The 18,522-nt window shown below is 36.2% G+C and overlaps 1 protein-coding gene across 1 annotated transcript in view; it reads left to right on the top strand.

Moving 5' to 3' along the window:
- Window positions 1–1,442, top strand: part of LOC149538418 (RmlC-type cupin) — a 42,550-nt gene extending 41,108 nt beyond the window's left edge. The window contains exon 3 of the mRNA XM_089799740.1: window positions 1,042–1,442. Coding sequence (XP_089655866.1) covers window positions 1,042–1,245 — 204 coding nt within the window. The 3' untranslated portion in view covers window positions 1,246–1,442. The remainder of the gene's footprint in view (window positions 1–1,041) is intronic.
- Window positions 1,443–18,522: the final 17,080 nt, after the last annotated feature.

Genomic DNA, 18,522 nt, shown 5'->3' with positions numbered 1-18,522 from the left:
TCTTAATCTCTGTCCTGGCACCGCTGTTATCAATTTGGCTCTCTCAGATCTTACATGCTATGTCTTTCTGAAGACACCACTGCTTCCAATCCCATAACCTATTTCTCTCCACTGCAGCTTTCTTTTCAATAGACTTCTTTTTGTTAAGGCTCTTATAGTCTACCATGCTGTCAAGGATCTTGCATGCTCTGATACCAATTGTTAATTCAAAAGACAAATTGAGAACACACAAATAGAGACAAGAAACAAGATTTGTCGTGGTTCACAACAACTTGTGGCTACGTCCACACTGAGAGCAGAGCATATATTTATTCAGTCATTGCAGCTTCAACTTAATTACATAGGGCTTTACCCTCATATTTATACATAGTCTTCAAGAGAAGATGAAGAGGCAAATAAGAGGAATATGAAATGAACAGACATGACAGTTGGACTTCACATCCAACAACCATTTTATTTGGTAAGAAGTAGCCCCTAACCCTAATTTGTTACAACTATGATTCTAGAGCTAAATAGGTTGGGGACATCATAGAGGGGTGCAAGCCCTCTGTGGCTTCCCTAATGAAAAATAGCTTGAAGGGATGTCCCTTTTTTTGGGGATGGTCAATAGATGTGCAGAAAATTGGGGATGCAGAGTGGATATTAGGTCCCTGCCCCCCATGCGAAACATCACTTGGAATCCAAGGTGCATCCTTGTGAACCTTGATATATACAAATATTTATATATTTCAAATTTGTACATACATGCCATGCCTATTTACACACACTCAAACACATATATGAATGTATATAGGCACATACACATAATATGCATATGCACACAGACGTACACGATGCACATGCGTGTTTGGTTATTTGAGTATGTACATGTGCATATAAAGATTCTTGCATTTACACATTTGTATATACACAGACTATATATGTATATATATTATTTACATATAAGATACTAGTGTTTATATGCACATTGTGTAGTTTTACTGCTTATCAGATTTTGGGTTATGAGGAAAATAATTGTGTATTTACTTGTTGGGTGTGCAGTTTGAAGATGGTGGCAGTGAGAAAGGTTATGGAGAGGTGTTGGTAGGCGCAGAAGATGTTCTGGTTGCGAATAGTCCCCAAGGAAGGGCCCATGCATTGGCAAATGTAGATCACATGCGTTCCACTTATTTTCTAGGATGCCAGGATGCCATAGTCAAGTCTTCCAATAGTGACACAGAATACCAAATTTGGAAAGATCTATGATACATTTGTTGATTTTGTTTTTTGGTTGCTAAATATCACACAATCACCTTCTGTATATTTATTGGTAATTTTACTACCAAGTTTATGCTGTCCCTTTCCCATATTTTCGCTGTAAATTGTTGTCATTGTCACAGCTTTTAATTTTTTTCTTGTAAATAATTTTGAAGTTTTATATGAGAATGTTTTTCTTTCCACTATTTTGTATGTGATTCCTTTTTACAGCCTTCTCCTAACAATACATTTTTGTCGTGTTTTATTTTATCCAATTGAGTCGTTAGGTTGTAGGCTCATCGGATCTGGCAAAAGTGATCATAAATTTGAAATTTATCAGAGAATTTATTCTCAATTCAGTGATATAATTCAGCTCCTACAGGTGCCAGTTTATTTTACTTTATCATGAAGGAATTTTTAAGCAATTTTATTGACATTTGAAAATAATCTTTAGGGTTTGAAGAATTTTGGAAGGGAGGTTCTCAAATTGATGATCAAAATTCTTATATTTATTTTCATTTATTTAATATATATGTTTATTTAACCAATAATGTTATAGTTAATTTGATTTTAGTTACATGTCCTTTGTTCCTCCACTTAATACTTAAGGATCCAAGAAGAGATGGAATCTTCCACCCGTTTCTTCATTTCTAAGGGGTGAAACACTCTACACGACTCTTCATGTTCCACACATGACCTTTCATGACCCACAACTCTTTATGTCCCACACCTCTTTTCATTTCCTAAGGCAAGATCTATTTAAGACGTGTAGAGGGCAACTTGGATAAAGTGTAGACATCGAGTGTCGAAGTGACTAGGACAAGAAGAATTACAACTGAAGAGTGAAGTGACAAGCTTGAAAGTCAGAAATAAGAACTAGGAAGTTGGGACCTCTTACCTTTATACTTCTTGTTTGAGCAATAACCGGGTTGATGAGCAATTGTAGGCTGTAGCTAACAATTGGTTGTTACACATTATGGAGCTTTCTAGAATAAAAACCCTGTGATTTGTTGTGGACTTCTCTTTGTTTAAATCTTATTTCAGCGCTAAATTACATTCGTCTTCTAATTAATTGTCGTTGGAGCATTTCCAGTAATACAAAACATTAACTGTGAGGCTTGTTATATGGATCACACTGATATCAGAGCAGCAATTTTTGAGGCCTGTATGAGTCGTTAGCACATAAGAGATTTTTGTGTGTAACCAGATTACCAACAGTGCAATGACGAAGTCATTAAACAAAAATGTTGATGATCTCCAAACAACCAATTGAGAATTTTTTCTTGCAAACCTCAATGGTAAGGGACGAATCACAATATCCAGATGTGGGGATTGAGTCAATCTAGACAAGGGGCAAACCTATGATTAAACTGAGGACAGGAGAAGACCAATTCATTAAGAATGCTCTACACTTTGAGCCCTGCCAAGCTTAGGAGGATGCCCCTACAGACCTTTGTAGGATGAATGCACTTGATTGGACAAACCGCTTGACCAAACACTATGTGCACATGCATTTCTAATAATGGCTATCATTTCATGTCTTTATGCTAGTTTACTAACTTGCAGGCTGTACATCTCTCAACAAGGCAAACTTATGACAGGTTATGATCGAACATTAGATGTAAAAGAAATTTTTATCTCCATGGATGAGACTACTCATGTCATTTACATCATCAATAACCTGAAATCTAACAGGATGCACAATTTCCAAAAAGTGACTCAAATTACAGCCCCAGAAAAAAACTTGACATAGTTATACTTTGTACCACTAGATCAATGGATATTGATACAGCATAATTGACACATTATGAACTAGAGCTGCGCAATTGATTGTCATTTGATTTCAAAGATTGGATGCCGTAACTAATAACTGGTGGCTAATCCATTATAACAGAGTCAAAAAAATGAATTGTACGAAACAAAGGCCACAACAATACACAGGGAAGGAAAGACCCTCTATATTGCAAGCTTAAGTCTTCAATTGCCTTCCAGTTTCAAGAAATTTTATTCATACTTAGTAATCCAGCTTCAGACCAAACATCCTATACATTAACTCAGAAAGATTTTCCATTCAACTACTCGTATTATAAAGATGTGCAGTACTGCTTGGGTGCAAACTAGTTGATCTTATATGTGAGTATAACAAATGTGTATCCTAAAATCTGTCAGATTCCTTAATACCCTTAACAAAAAATTAGAGACAAGAAATATAGAAAAAAGAATTGGTTTCATCATTTATTCTCCAAAGAAAAAAAACAGTAGCAAATGCTAAGATAAATTTCAGAATGAGAATCCATAATGATCAGACTTTTGATTCTGATTGTTGCACCTAATTACAAAGCTAATCATAGAAAATTGACTCTAGATTGGCCCAGAGGCTCCAGCAATATTTTGAGATACAAAAACCACCAACCTCAACAATACCCAGAAAAAATGAAGACATAGAAGATATGTCCAGATTGACTTAACTCGAGCATTTGGCACCATTTTATTACCATTTATACCATTGATCTATACTCCAATATCATGAATTAATCTATGGGGGCCATCAAGACTGTATCTTTAGATTTGTTTGATATTGAGATGTTGAGAACTAGTCACGATATTCCTCGGGAAGATCAAAAGTGGGATTTGATTTTGATCTTTATGCTTTTGCCTATTTTGAAGAAGAAGAAGAGTTCCTTGATCAAAAGTGGGATTTGATTTTGATCTTGATGCTTTGGCATATTTTGAAGAACAAGAAGAGTTCCTACTCACAAAAATGTAGAAAGAAAATCAAAACCCTCTTTCAGATGAAGCCATCTATCCTTATGCAAAAGCGAGATGGATGGAGGATTTCTTACCATAAAAACATAACCACTGTACATTAAAAATGAGAGTAGAAAGGCAACATGTCAAGAATCTGACATTATTTGACAGACATAATCGAACTTGCTTTTGCCGTCCATAATATTATTAGTCCCTGCTTTTGGAATCATTCAATTCAATTGACCAATCAACTCATAGGGTTTAAATGATTAAAAGAAACTTCAAATGTTTATATCTTTTTCTAACTTTTCATTATTTTATAAATCATATTTTTCTTTCATTCTATTGGACCATACTATTTTTGGTAGTGAGAAAATTCAGTTTTCACCAACAAAAATACAAATATTTTCTAACAAGTCTCATGCATTAATTACTTTATCTTTTTCACATTTGTGACAAGTGGATTAATTTTTCAAGTTTTACATTGATGTTTATTTTTGTCATTTGTAAAAAAATATAAATATTTTCTAACAAGTCTATCATGCATTAATGAATGCATTAATTACAACTTTATCTTTTCCACATTTGTGACAAGTGGATTAACTTTTCAAAAAAAACAATCATTTTTATCTTCCACCTCACAAATGAATGTCTAATCAATATTAATTATCACTATCGATTTTTCTAAATATAGAGTTTTTGATTAAGACAAACAGGTTTTGAAGGGTGCTTGAAACCTTGTATAAGTTTGAAGATATTCAATAAGTGCAGATACAAAAAATACAATAGACAAAAGCGAAACTGGTCACCTCCCAAACAAAGGGTAACCAAGGTGACATAAAAGCCTATCACCAGCCAAAAGTAAAGATCCAACTAGGAGGCAAATGAGAGCCAGATACTACAATTTCACGATTTGCGTTTGATTTAGAACCCCCCTTGCATGATCGCAGGTACATTTCAAAAGGAGGAGCAGGTGGCTTAGTTTTCTTTCTTTTTACCGCAGTCCAACCATCCTCCACCTTAGCTGCCTCAGCAATCCAATCCCCAGAAGAAACTGAACAATGGAGTCCAGGGGAATTCGAAACAACAACTAACTCCCTAGAAGAGCTCGTAGTTAGATGGCCCCCCACTGAGCTAGGAGGAAAGTCCGATACAGGGGTAGGGACAAGAGAGGGTATAGGGTCTTGGCCCCCAATAGGACCAAGAGGAGCATCTAGTGCAGGGGCAGGGGAAGGAACATGGACTTGACCATGAGATTGGACATCCTCTGCTAACTTCGGCACCGAAAGATCATTAGTAGAGGAATCACCCTCAAAGTCATCCGCTGAATCCAGAGGTGCATCCATCGACTTAACCACTGTATAGTGTTCAGAAGAAGCCCCTTATCATCAGGAAGGTGGTCGCCTTGATTTAGTCTTCACAATAGCACGAGCAGCAATGTGACCTGTCATGTGACATTTTCTATAGCGAAAAGGGATACCTTTGTAATCTAATATTTGGGTTCAATAGCCTCTCAAGGATTCCAAACAAACCTTCTCAGGGAGGCCCTTTGAAATATCCATCTCTACAAGAATTCGAGCACACGTCGAATGGAGAATATCCGAAGTGTCTGAGTCCACATATAAAAAATCACCAATGGCATCCCCAATAGCTTCATAAACAGAATCTAGCTAGAGATGCATCGGGAGATTCAGAATCTGGACCTAGATAGGAATCCTGTTAAAGGATTCAGTAAGTGGATCAAAATTCATATGCCACGGTTTGGTCATAAGAGGAAATCTGTCCTCCCATGAAAAGTTGTTATTGCACAAAATAGTCTTCCTTCTTTAACAATTTTAAACTTTACTATGAAAAATCCTTTAGCCATCGGAAAGATGTGGACATCTCAATCTAATATTGGTTCCCAATGCCTAGAAATCCAAGCATGAAGGTTAGCAAGAGAGGGCCAAAAACCCTGAAAGTGAAAAATAGCAGCAAAGGTAGAGAGCTCTTCTACCGTACTGTGAATATCATTAATTGTATCAGAGTCCAAAAGAACCTTTATAGGGTTTGATACACTTACAGGGGAAACTTCACGGAAATGAGAAGGCCCGGAATGAGCAGCTCGAACATCACCATGAAGACCTCCCTCGAATGCAACCACATCGGCATAAGAGGTAGCCCTACCCCCTGAAGGCATAGAAACTGACCCAGATCCAACAGAACCAGTGACAAGAGGCATAGTGAACCGCTCCCACACCCTGAACCAACAACTAAACGAGCAGCTAAAGGAGCCTGCAACCTGCGGCCTGGGCAAGGGCTAAGAGGCGACAAACTACAAGCAACATAACACCTAGACAAACTGGAACGCGAGCACAAAAAAAGGATCTAGCAAAATCCAACTAGTAGCCATGGCAAGGGCTGAGAGCTGACCAACAACAATGGCGTCCAACAGGGGGCCACAACTAGGGCAGCGTGAGCCGACTAGCAACCATGGCCAAGGCTAGGGCAGCGAAAAGGCTCCAAAAAATGGTAAGTTGTTTTATATTTCTTATTTTAAATATATTGATTAGTTTTACATTGATGTTTTTTTTTGTCATTTGTAAAATGTTATTTCTTGAAGTTTACACTATTTATTGGCTACTATTTTACAATCTTATTCTAATTTTTTTATACCATTTTACAAACTATAAAGCTAATACTACCCCTCAAACTAATTAGATATTTTGGTAGTTTGAATTAAGTAATCGATAATTTATTTTTTCAAATCAAATATTTCAACTTATAACTGAATTGGTAGAAATGACTAGTTCATTTATATAATATAATTTTTATTATTATTTATATATTTCTTAAAATAATATAATTATTAATATTTTTTAAAATTCCCTTCAACTCTCTCTATCATTCTACTTTTAATTGTTCATATAATAACATATCATTATCTTTTTTTATCTCTCTTCATATCCTTCTTTTCTACCTATAAATCTCCATTTTCCTTTTTCTCCAATTATTGGTAGGAACTTTGACGCATTGCGTCTCTTGTTATTTTTACTGCTCATGATATTTTTTGTTTTTGTTTACTTCAATGAGTTTTTCACATGTGAATTAATTTACTTTGTTTTGTTTTTAAATCTTTAAATTTGCTTTATTTTTTACTTTGTTCTTATATATTTTTTTCTTAAATTTTGTATTTTTAATATTAGTACTTTGATTATTCTTTTTCTCAAGTTATATATAATAAATAATTGTAAAACATATAATTTTTATATATGATGTATCTATTATATATAGAAATATATATTATATAATATATTATGTATTGTAGATATGAATATATATTAAAATTATTATACTATGCTATCATATTATCATATGTTGTTTTATCCATTTTTTAATTATAATTAAAAAATAATTATTAATATAACATTAAATGGAAAAGTAAAAGTAATTAATATGAATTAAATAAAAAACTAAAATAATAAATAACTATTATCTAATAAATATTCATTAAGTAAAAAGTAAACATATATATAATTATAAAGTAAACATATTTCAAAAATATTATAGGTTAAATTTATATTTACATAATTATTTTAATTGATAAAATCATATATAATTCTATTTATTATCAATACTATCTTTTAAAAAAATTAATTATTTTTTAAAATTAAAATAAGAAAATAAGATAAAAATATATAATGATTATTGAAAATATAGAATGATTATTGAATAAATTTAAAAAATTAAGATTGTGATATTTCTATTAGTATTTAAATATGTAATTTTTTAGTCGAACTCATTGAGCACTCTAACCACAAAGTTAGGTTTTTTTTCCTAATGGTTATGTCAAGGGTTTGACATATGTGTAGAGAGAAGGTTAGGATTAGGATTAAAATTAGGAATACGATTATAGTTAGGTTAACTATATTTAAGATTATGGTTTAGAAGTTAGATTTTACACCATGGATAAGGTTATGGTTATAGTTTATGTGTAGAGAGAAGGTTAGGATTAGGATTAAAATTAGGAATACGATTATAGTTAGGTTAACTATATTTAAGATTATGGTTTAGAAGTTAGATTTTACACCATGGATAAGGTTATGGTTATAGTTGTGGTTATAATTATGGCTTGAAGTTATGGTGAGATTGATGTTTAGGTTTATGGTTTTCATCATGGTTCTAAGGTTAAGATTAGGGGTTGGAATGTGATTACGATTATGGTTTATTATTATGGATCAACCCAATAATTATTAAACTTGCGAGATAAATAAGTAGATTGTTTCAGTTCTTCTTTGATTTATTTTTAAGTTTCTTCATCTTTAGAAACTTCAAATTTCCAATGGTAGAGTCTCGATAGGCCACCTCATCTTCTCTTCTTTGTTTACCCAAATTGAGTAAGTTCATTTGATAATTTTGAGGAATAATTTCTTTATCATATTTATTTATAATTTTGAGGTTAATGATTGGGGTTAAGATTAAGATTATGGCTAGGGTAAGGAATGAGTTTAGAGTAAGGATTATGGTTGGGGTAAGGGCCTACATTATGGTTAAGCTATCTCAAATTGGAGGATTTTTTTTGTGTGTTCTAGAGACCTTGTACCATTGATCTTGCACCCTAAACCATATCAAGAGGGGGTAAGTGAGATATACATAGGTGATTAGAATGAGAAGAGGAGGCTATGAGAAGGGTTTAGGGGAGAGAGGTTGAGTGGACTAGGAGGGTTTCTATTTATGCCATGGAGTTAACCCCTCCCTACTCAAGGGATTAGGAATGTTAAAATTATTGAGAGAGTATTCTAGATGAAACATTAAGAGGTAATTACAAAGATGACATTTACTCCAAGAATAAGATGGATGTCGAAGTCAACACCATACATCATCATAGCACTAAATTTGTGTATCTTGGAAGACATAAGATGTAGTTCACCCTAGTAATTTGTATTTACAACCAAACCTTATTGAGGTGCACATACCTCTTTTACCTAAAGAGGAAGGTTGTGATATGATCCAACTTTTAATATGAGTTAATATCAAATTAGTAGAAAAAGTACACATTAGAAACCAAGAAATAAGTTTGGATATGATGAAAAGTATGTCTTGGAGTTTAATCAAGAACTTCATATTAATAATGAAATCATGGACCAAGGTATGCATATCTCTTTTCCTTGAAGATAAATGTTGTGATATCCAACTTTTAATGTGAGAAATCTTGGTGATTTGGGGTTTTCTATTCCTTGGTACTTTCAACCAATGTTGGGAATATTAGAAAAGCGTTTGTATACCCAAAACCCTATAACCGTAATCCCTAAAATCTAATTCATCTCTCTCTCTCTCTCTCTCTCTCTCTAGGTTGAGGGTTTCCATTAGGGTTGCAAAAAGGATTTGGATTAAGATTAGGATTATGGTTAGGGAAGGAATGAAATTGGAATGAGGATTTTTGTTAGGGTAAGGCCCTATAGTATGGCTAGGCTATCTAAAATTATAACATTATTTATATGACCTAAACCTTGTACCATGGATCTTGCACCCTAAAATATATGAAGAGAAGGTGAGGGGGGTATAAAGAAATGATGGGATATAGAAGAGGAGGATAGGTGTAAGTTTTTTTGGGAGGGAGGTCTAGATGGAGGGAGAGAAATAGGGAGGGGGTAGATGAAGAAGGAAACTACATGGGTTTATCAATCTCTTTCCCCCTCTCCCACTCTTTCCCTACTTTCCTTCTCTTCCTCTTCCCCATATCTTTCTCCCTCACTCCTCCCCAACCTCCCTTTCTCTCTCATCCATCATCCTATCATACTCTCTCTTTTGTCCAAGATCCATTTGCCCTCTTTCTTTCTCCCTCTCTCCCCCCCTCTCTCTCTCTTCCCCCTTTCTCACTTTGTTCTTGATCTCCCTACCACTTTACTTTCTCTATCAACCAATTATACCTTCTATTGGCATAGAGAATAGAGAGAGAGATAACTATTGTCGGGGAGATATAGTGGGAGAGAGGAATAAGGGCGGTAGAAAATTAGAGATGGAAGGGAGGGAGATGAGAGAGAAAATAATAAAGAGAGATAAAGATTAATTTTGAGATGTAGAGGTGAAATTAGAAAAAGTGAGAGACCTAGGAAAAAAAAGATAAAGTGGAAGAGAAATGACATACCTAGGGGGGGGATATAGGTGATATAGGGTTTCAATAAGGAATGGAAATACATTTATGGTTACAGAAGTCAATAGGACATACCTAGATAAATTATAGAGAAGAGAGAGGGGAAAGTATCAACATTAGAAATACCATCAACCTTATTTAACCCGATCTATGGACCATAAATATTGTATCCTAAACCCTATGTAGAGAGGGGGATAAAGAGATAGAGATTTCATTAAAAAAGAGAAGAGGAGGAGAGAGATAAGTGGGAGGGGGAAGATATCAAGGGGAAGGAAAACAACTCAAGATGGGGTGGATAGAGATGAGATAAACCTATAGGGGATATAGACATGAGAGACTTAGATGAGGAAATCCTAAGATACCCATTTATGTTCTTTTGGGAGGGGGAAGCTAATCTTCATACTACTTTATTTTATCTCTCTACTAATTGTACCATCAATTTTTTCATATATAATGAGCAGAGAGAGAGAGAGAGAGAGAGAGAGAGAGAGAGAGAGAGAGAGAGAGGTAAGGAGGGTGGTGGAAATAGAGAGGGAGAGAGGAATAAGGGAGGAAGAATCCCTATTTATCAACATTTCATTTCACCTGTTTCCTTTTATCTATCTCTCTATTTGTATCTCTATCCATCTCTATACCTCTCTCTATTTCCCTTTCCACATGTTATTAACTTGATTTCTTTATATTTATTATCTCTGCATTTTTATCTTTCCCTCTCTTTATCACAGGTAGCTGAACTAAAGCACTCTAAGAGCCTCATGGTAGACGCAAGGAGTAACAGGAAATGGGCAATAATAAGGAATCTAAAAGTAGTTATTCGTGACTCATCTCCCAAGGGTTGGGATGCGAGAAATACCCAAGCCAAATGATGGTCTAAGCACCAATAGTTGGGCAAGTCTAAGCCCTCCATTGGCTCTTTGCTTGTCAACTGTTGGAATGGCAATGTCTCCCTGTGGTCTTTGCTAGGCTTACTTCATGATGCAGTTGGGTATGCTGATTGTTGGTTGTTACCGAGACTCATGAGAGTCCTGCTTGGCCCCTTCCAGGTTACACAGGATATTAGTGGCTTTTAGTTTGCAGAGAGGAGGTTTGCACTTTAGGTGGTGTGCGTGGTTCCGGTGGGGTTGCTTGTTTGATTAGAGATGATCTGTTCAGTACTACCACATTGGTTCTTTCTAACTCTTAGGCCAAATTGATGTGGATCTAGGTTGGTGGCACCAGTTGTCGTTAGAGAGATATCTTCATTGCTGTTTGTTAATTTTTGCCGACTTCCTCACCTTACACCATTCATAGTGTTGAGGATGGGAACCCTTTTACAAACCTATTCGAGAGCATCTCCAAGTTTGGGGCTATGTGTGACATCATCATCTTAGGATATTTTAATGCATAGACTAAAGATCTCTAGACCCCCCAATATGATCGTGGATTCGACTTGATTTGTACTACTGAGAGGGATCCTACTAGTATGGGGCTTCAACGTTTGTCCAAGGATCACAGTGGACCTCTAACTTGCTATGGCCGATACCTTCTCCAACTTTGTGAGTCCTCCGATCTGGTGATTTTGAATGGCCCCTATTGCTTCCCAAGTTTTGAACTTTTTACATGTTGGCCTCATAGTGGGGGTGCAAGTGTGGTTGATTATATCCTCATTGTTGCTTCTTTCCTCCCCTCCATCTGAAACTTTACTATCTCCCGTCTTCCCCTGGCAGATCATGCCCTCCTTAGCCTTTCAGTTCGCATTTCTTTCCACCCTCTTCCACCCATCTCTAGTCATCCTGCCCAGAACCACCCCCTTACTCATTTCTATTTTGAGGATAGTGATGAAGACCTCTTCATTTTCCATTTGAGAAGATTCCTTTGCCTCGCTAGCTTCACAGATCACAGTCAGGTGTCCACCATGTTTTACTCACTAGCTACTGTGATTTGGGAGTCAACTCTCCTCTTTATCCCTCATCGCTTCATTCCCAGCAGTCCCAAATCCATTCAATGGAATACTTATCCCATGAACCAATGGTTTGATGATACCTGTAAAACTTTCCACCGCTCCTTATGCTTGGCTTTTGATACTCATTCCCCCACTTTCACCACTTTATGACTCTCCTACAAACACTTTCTTCACCATAAGAAGCGATTATTCATTGCTTCACAAGGAAGATCCCTCTGTGACATGCTTATTCAGTATCCCAAGTTGTTTTGGCGCATCATGTTCCCTCGACGTAGCCAACCCTAGTCCACCCCTGACCTTCGCCTCCTTGCCTATCATGTCTCCACATTGTATGATATCTTGGGTCAACTCGCTCCCTTTCCTAGCCCACTCCCCCATTGTCACTTATTCTCCACCTCCAACATTTATGAGGCCATCAGACTTATGAGATGCAATAGGGCAGCTGATGAGGAGGGTTTTCAAGTTGAGCTCTTCAAGCTTGACATCATGATCTTGGGCCCTTATCTCTCTACACTCTTTAATAGAGTGGTTTGTTTTGGTTTTCTAGGCTCTTGGTCGAGACACGTTATTCACTCGATCCATAAGTCTGGGTTGACCTCCGATCCTAGAAACTATAGGACCATCATGATTGGGCATAAATTTGCTAAACTTTATGCTACAACATTGAATACTATTTTATCCAGTGAGCTCGATAGGAGGAATTGCAGGGCTAAGGGTCAAGCAAGATTCAGGGTAGACTACCAGATTATGGATCATATCTTTACACTACGGGCTATTATTGAGGAGGCTTGACATCACTCGAAAAAAGTCTACTATTGTTCTGTGGATTTTCGTAAGGCTTTTGATTCCATCCCCAAAGAGGCCCTTTTATTTAGAGACTGAGAGATATTGGTATTTTTGAGATCTTATTGACGACTATCATGAGATTATATGAGACTATGATTGGTAGACTTAGGACCATAGAGGGCCTCTTTGACCCTATCCAGAGCACCATTGGGGTGAAGCAGGGCTGCCCTCTCTTGCCCACCTTGTTCGGGATCTATATTGATGACCTCGAGGTTTTTCTCAATGACTCCTCGCTTCTAGGTGATGGTTGTCATCTACACCAAGTATTGATCTCCATCCTTCTCTTTGCTGATGATGTGGTTCTTCTTGCTTCTTCTCCTGAGGGTCTTCAAAGGATTTTTGATAGACTTGCATCTTTTTGTGACATGAGACAATCGGTCGTGAACTTGGAGAAGACTCATGTTATGGTCTTCAATGGTTTGAAGACTCACATCTCCATTTTCACTTCTAGGGTCAGGAAGATGAGATTACATCATCTTACACATACCTTGGGGTTAAGTTTTTTGGATCTCGTTTCAGCTTGAGATCAACCATTTAGCCTCAGATCAGTAAAGGGTTGGGTTCCCTTGCCATGCTTGAGAGACAATGCTTCAGACACCACTTTTAGGACACATCATCTAAGCTATCCCTCCTGGATTCCTTAGTAAGACCCACAATGCTTTATGGTGCAGTGGCTTGGGGTCCTTCCCTTTTAGACTTGGATTGGGCCTTCCCTTTTAGACTTGGATTGGGCCATGATTGAGCATACCCAGACTTTGCTCCTCCTTTGGATTATCGGATGTCACAGATCTACCCCCCATAGTATTATTTTGGTTGAGTTTGGAGCTCACCCATTCAGGCTTGCAATCATTTTTGACATGATTTGGTTTCTCCACCGTCTTTGTGGTTTGGTAGACTGGGATGAAGGCCAACATAGATACCCTTACTTAGCCTATTGCTCCTCAATTGCTATTACAGACTCTGATCTAGCCATTAGAGCCTGCTGTTGATATGCTCAGGCTACTATCCTACTGAGTTCAGTTGGTATCAACATTGACCCTTCCCCTCCATACTAGTTCTCATTAGACGCTCCTGCTCATCTACTTCCCTCTCGATAGGAGTTGAACGGGCATGTTAGACTTGACATTTACAGGCAGTATATCATACAAATTTGGGTGGATCCTCTAGGGGGACTATGTCTGAGGATGGCTTTCTACCTTGAGCACTTCTTAGATATTTGGGATGGGATTATTGTTTTCCCTAAGGACTTACATAGATATTGGACACATGCCCTGCATATCTCCCTTGGCTCCTTTAGGGTGGGCTCACAGTAAACTCCAAATCCAAGTCAATCACCATATTGCTAGAGAGGATCGAGTGTGCACACTTTGTACCTTAGCTAAGGTAGAATCTAAGACTCATGTTCTTTTCAAATGCCCCATATACTATGAGATTAGAGGAAGATTTTACTATCTTTTTAGAGATTGTAGATCCCTCTCAGATTTTTTAATGTACATCAATCAGTGTTGCATTGCACTCTATCTCCGCGAGTCCTTACAGCTTCGTGATCATACTCTATAGCTTTCATCTCCTAGGAGTCAGGCCTAGACACAACTTATTACGACCTTGTTCTCGCCCTTAACTCTGGTTCGGGGTGTGAAGCATCTGTACAATTTCCTTAATACAAGCCATTTCAGATCTGTGAGACCCTGCAAGGGACCTCTTCGCTAGTGACACTCCTCTCATAGCACTCAACTTTATCACAGGGCCTCTGGTAGCCACACTAATCAGTCACTGTTGGACTTTTTCCCCGTGAGAACGAATACTTAATCTTTTTTGTGAAGTCTCTTGCTTTCTTCTTCTTTTTTTGTACTTATTCTTTTGTGGACATCGTTTGGTGCTCCATTTGTCTACTATTTTCTTGATGTAAGCTTCCAATCCCATAGACCCTTGTTGTGGTCTTTTGTTGGACATTAATAATATTATCTTATCTTATCTATAGCTACAACTTTACATTTTTTTCACAATTGATCTTCTTAATGATATGTTGTTGTAGGGTTATGATTTGATTTCACTATATATAGGATATGTTGGTTGTGTGTTGGCATTCCTTTGTTCATTTTTGTTTCTCTCATCCTTTCTAGAGGGGGAGAAAAAGGTTAGATGTATTTTCAAGGAGGGAGGGGAAAATATATAGGAATATGGGAAGAAAGAGAAGAATAGACCTAGATAGATTATAGAGAAGTAGGGGTGGGGATAGAAATATATATTTTCTTCTCTTATCTCTCCCTCTTCCCCTTATCTCCACATTCCCCTCTCTTTCTCTTTCCATCTCCTTTCCTCTCTCTTGCTCTCTCCCAATTTTGCTCTTCATGTCTTTCTCTAAACCCTATAACCTATAGCCATAATCACTAAACATTTAATCAATTCTCACTTTCCTATCTCTTTCTCCCCTAATTGTTCTCTCCCTATTTCCCTTCTTTCCATCTTCCCCACATCTCTCTCTCTCTCTCTCTCTCACACACACACATAGACATAGACACAAACACAGACACAGACACAGGCACAGACACAGACACACACACTTTATTTTATTTACGTAAATTATACCATTGAAAATTATTTGACTCAATAATATATTTCATTCATACTTATTCACTTAATCTTATACATTATGCCTAGACATTGCCATACATATTCTCTTTCATCCATAATTACACTTTTCACTACACAAATACTTTCACATTTAAATAAAATTCGTTATCCTTGATCATGCATAAGGTCTACCTCAATATTATGCCAATTACATAAGATGTTCCCTACTCTCTCTCTCTCTCTCTCTCTCTCTCTCTTCATAGGGTTTAGGGTGCAAGATTGATAGATTTTTATAAACAATACTCACTTCTAGAAAGCTAGCATCTTTATTTGTGACATGGTCAAAAAGATGTCTTGATAGTTGTCATTTATGACAACATATATTCAACATTTCACTTATGCATTTAGAGATAGAAAATTGTCTAAGTGTTAGACAATTTTCTGCAGCATAGAGAATAGATGTGATGTGTTCAAACGACTCTTTGAGAGTTAACTTATGTGCAGTTGAGGAAAGCTCTATGACAGTGTCATGATGACGTGTACTAGTGCGCAGGTGTGTACAGATAGCACGATTTGAGATATGCTTGAAATACTTGTACGAGTATTTAATAATGCAGAAAAGAGTATTGTAGAGAATTAGATTGTACGACTTGAAGAATTATTTTGGTAACAAAATAATTACCAAGTCACGATGAGTCGAGTATGTGGATATTATTCCATAAGTTATTTTATATTATGCCAAGCGTGTGAAAGCATGAAGGCTGAGTAAGTAGTGAATTATGAAAATGTGAAGTATAAGTAAAGATCTTATTTTTCAAAGATAAGTGTGTGCCATATGTATCATCTATGTGATATTTATGATTGATGTGAAGTCGATGAGATGATATGCGAACTACATTTGATGTATGATAAGAGCAAGTGAGAAATACAATAGACAAAAAGTGTTGTATGCATATCTATTCTTGTGAAGAACTGAATTGTATAATTGCATGTTAGGGAAATGGGGTCTTCTCGCATAATTTGTATTTAATCTACTAACTCCTAATAGGGTTGAGACTTCTAACAAGGCCTAGTCCTCTAACAAGGACTCAAGACACTATATGTACTTCATAGACTCCTAACAGGGTCAATATCCTTAACAAGATCCTATTGTTTAGTGTTTCATCTGGTGAGTATCATCTCCACTGAGGTTTTCCCTTGGCCAGGGTTTCCCTAGTTAACAAATAATGATGTTATGAGTTATCTATGTGTATGGTTATATTTATTGTCCGATATTGTTGGTTTACTTTCATATGCAAGTTTTAAAGTAATTAAGAATGTTCAGTTGTGGGGTAAAGTTTGTACAATATTGATTCACCCCTCCATCTCAGTATTATCTATTTCTAACAATTGGTATCAAAACTAAAGAAGTTTAACAACTTGAGAAGATCCCTATAGATATGGAACAATTGAAGAAAAACCTTGAAGAAGCTCTTGAGTAGGTTGACCTTCTTACTAAAGAAAGAGATAGCTTGAAAGATAGATATGAAGATGCAAAAGTTTTCATTGGTAAATTGAAAGAAAAGACTGATGATCTGAAATTTGGCAAGGAATCAATTGCGCAGACTAGTGACAATGATGAAGTAGGAAATGTCTAGAAAGAAAATGAGATTTTGAAACATGAACTGAAAATTGTTAAACTTGAGTGTTAAGAAAAATAGTGGCAAGAATGAACCTAAACTGAAAACTGAGAATGCAAACCTTAGATCCCAGTTAAGTCAAGTTACATCTGAACTAGATACTATCAAGATTGAGCATGCATAAGTAGAAAAATACAATATTAATGTGAAAGGAGAATTGACACAAGCTAAGCAACAATTAGAGAAACTTTATTCCAATAGTGAGAAGATAGATGAACAAATATTTCACCAAAGACCTTCTTATGATAAGACAAGACTTGGATATTTGATTGGAGAGAAATCAGCCAAGAAAGTTGAAATAAGAAGAGAACTAGAATTAGTTATTGAATCCCCTAAGGAATCTAATTTGAGTAAGGTAGAATCTAGCACATCTACTAAAGTATCAAAGGAAGTTGAATTAATTGATTTTTCAGCGAAACATGATGAACCTAAGAAAACGAAGCAAGTTGATAAACTTAAGAAAGATGAACCACCCAAGGATGTTCAAAGGAAGATGCTTCATATGCAATGAAGTTGGTCATATGAAAAGATATTGCATAGGTAAATCTTTTAAACCTATTACTAATTTCTATTGTTATGATTGTCATGGTTATGGACATAAAGAAGTAGACTGTAAGAAACCTAAGTTTGGTGGTAATAATGCAAATAATAGAATGTTTAAGAATACTAACCTTGCAGGTAATGAAAGAGGCAGATCACAAAACAGATCCAATGATGGAGAGAAATCTAATGGAGAAAAGAACCAGTTTGTGTGTTACACGTGTAACAATCCTGGACACATTGCAAGAAATTGCAAAACACTTGAAATTCAGAATGGAACAAATCAAAGAAGAAATGCACTTGTATGTCAGTTTGTGTAATAACTTTGGACACACAATGAGATATTGCAGAATGGACAAAAGAAACTTCAATAAGAATCCCAACTACAAAAGGAACAACAATAGAAATGACAAAAGAAATTAAAATGATAGAGATAATAGATAGAAGGAAGCAATTAAAGAACATGATGAATTCAAAGAAGCATTTGTGACAGCCAAAGATCCAAAAAGCTCTTATACAATTTTGGAGGAGTAGTATCTTGATGCACCTAATAAGACATTGAAGTCTCATATTATTTGTGACTCATCCTACCTGAATTAAGTTGTTTCAAAAGAGGTAGTGCATCAGTTGATCAACACTGATGTTAGAGAGAGAGTTGCAAGTTGCACAGTTGCACAGTTAACATAAGGTAAAGGACATAGAGAGAAAGCTATGGTAAAATGCCCAAGTCAAGATATGATATAAGTGAGCAAGGATTTAGAAAACAAGCTTACTGGTTAACAAAGACAATATTTCAATTTGTGGTAGATACGCATTTAATGTGC

This window comes from Cupressus sempervirens, chromosome 9 (assembly GCF_028749045.1).
Source record: "Cupressus sempervirens isolate cs-2001-9-10 chromosome 9, ASM2874904v1, whole genome shotgun sequence".
Taxonomy (NCBI): Eukaryota; Viridiplantae; Streptophyta; class Pinopsida; order Cupressales; family Cupressaceae; genus Cupressus; species Cupressus sempervirens.
Note: the sequence above shows the minus strand (reverse complement) of the source record. Positions and strands in the feature narration are given on the sequence as shown.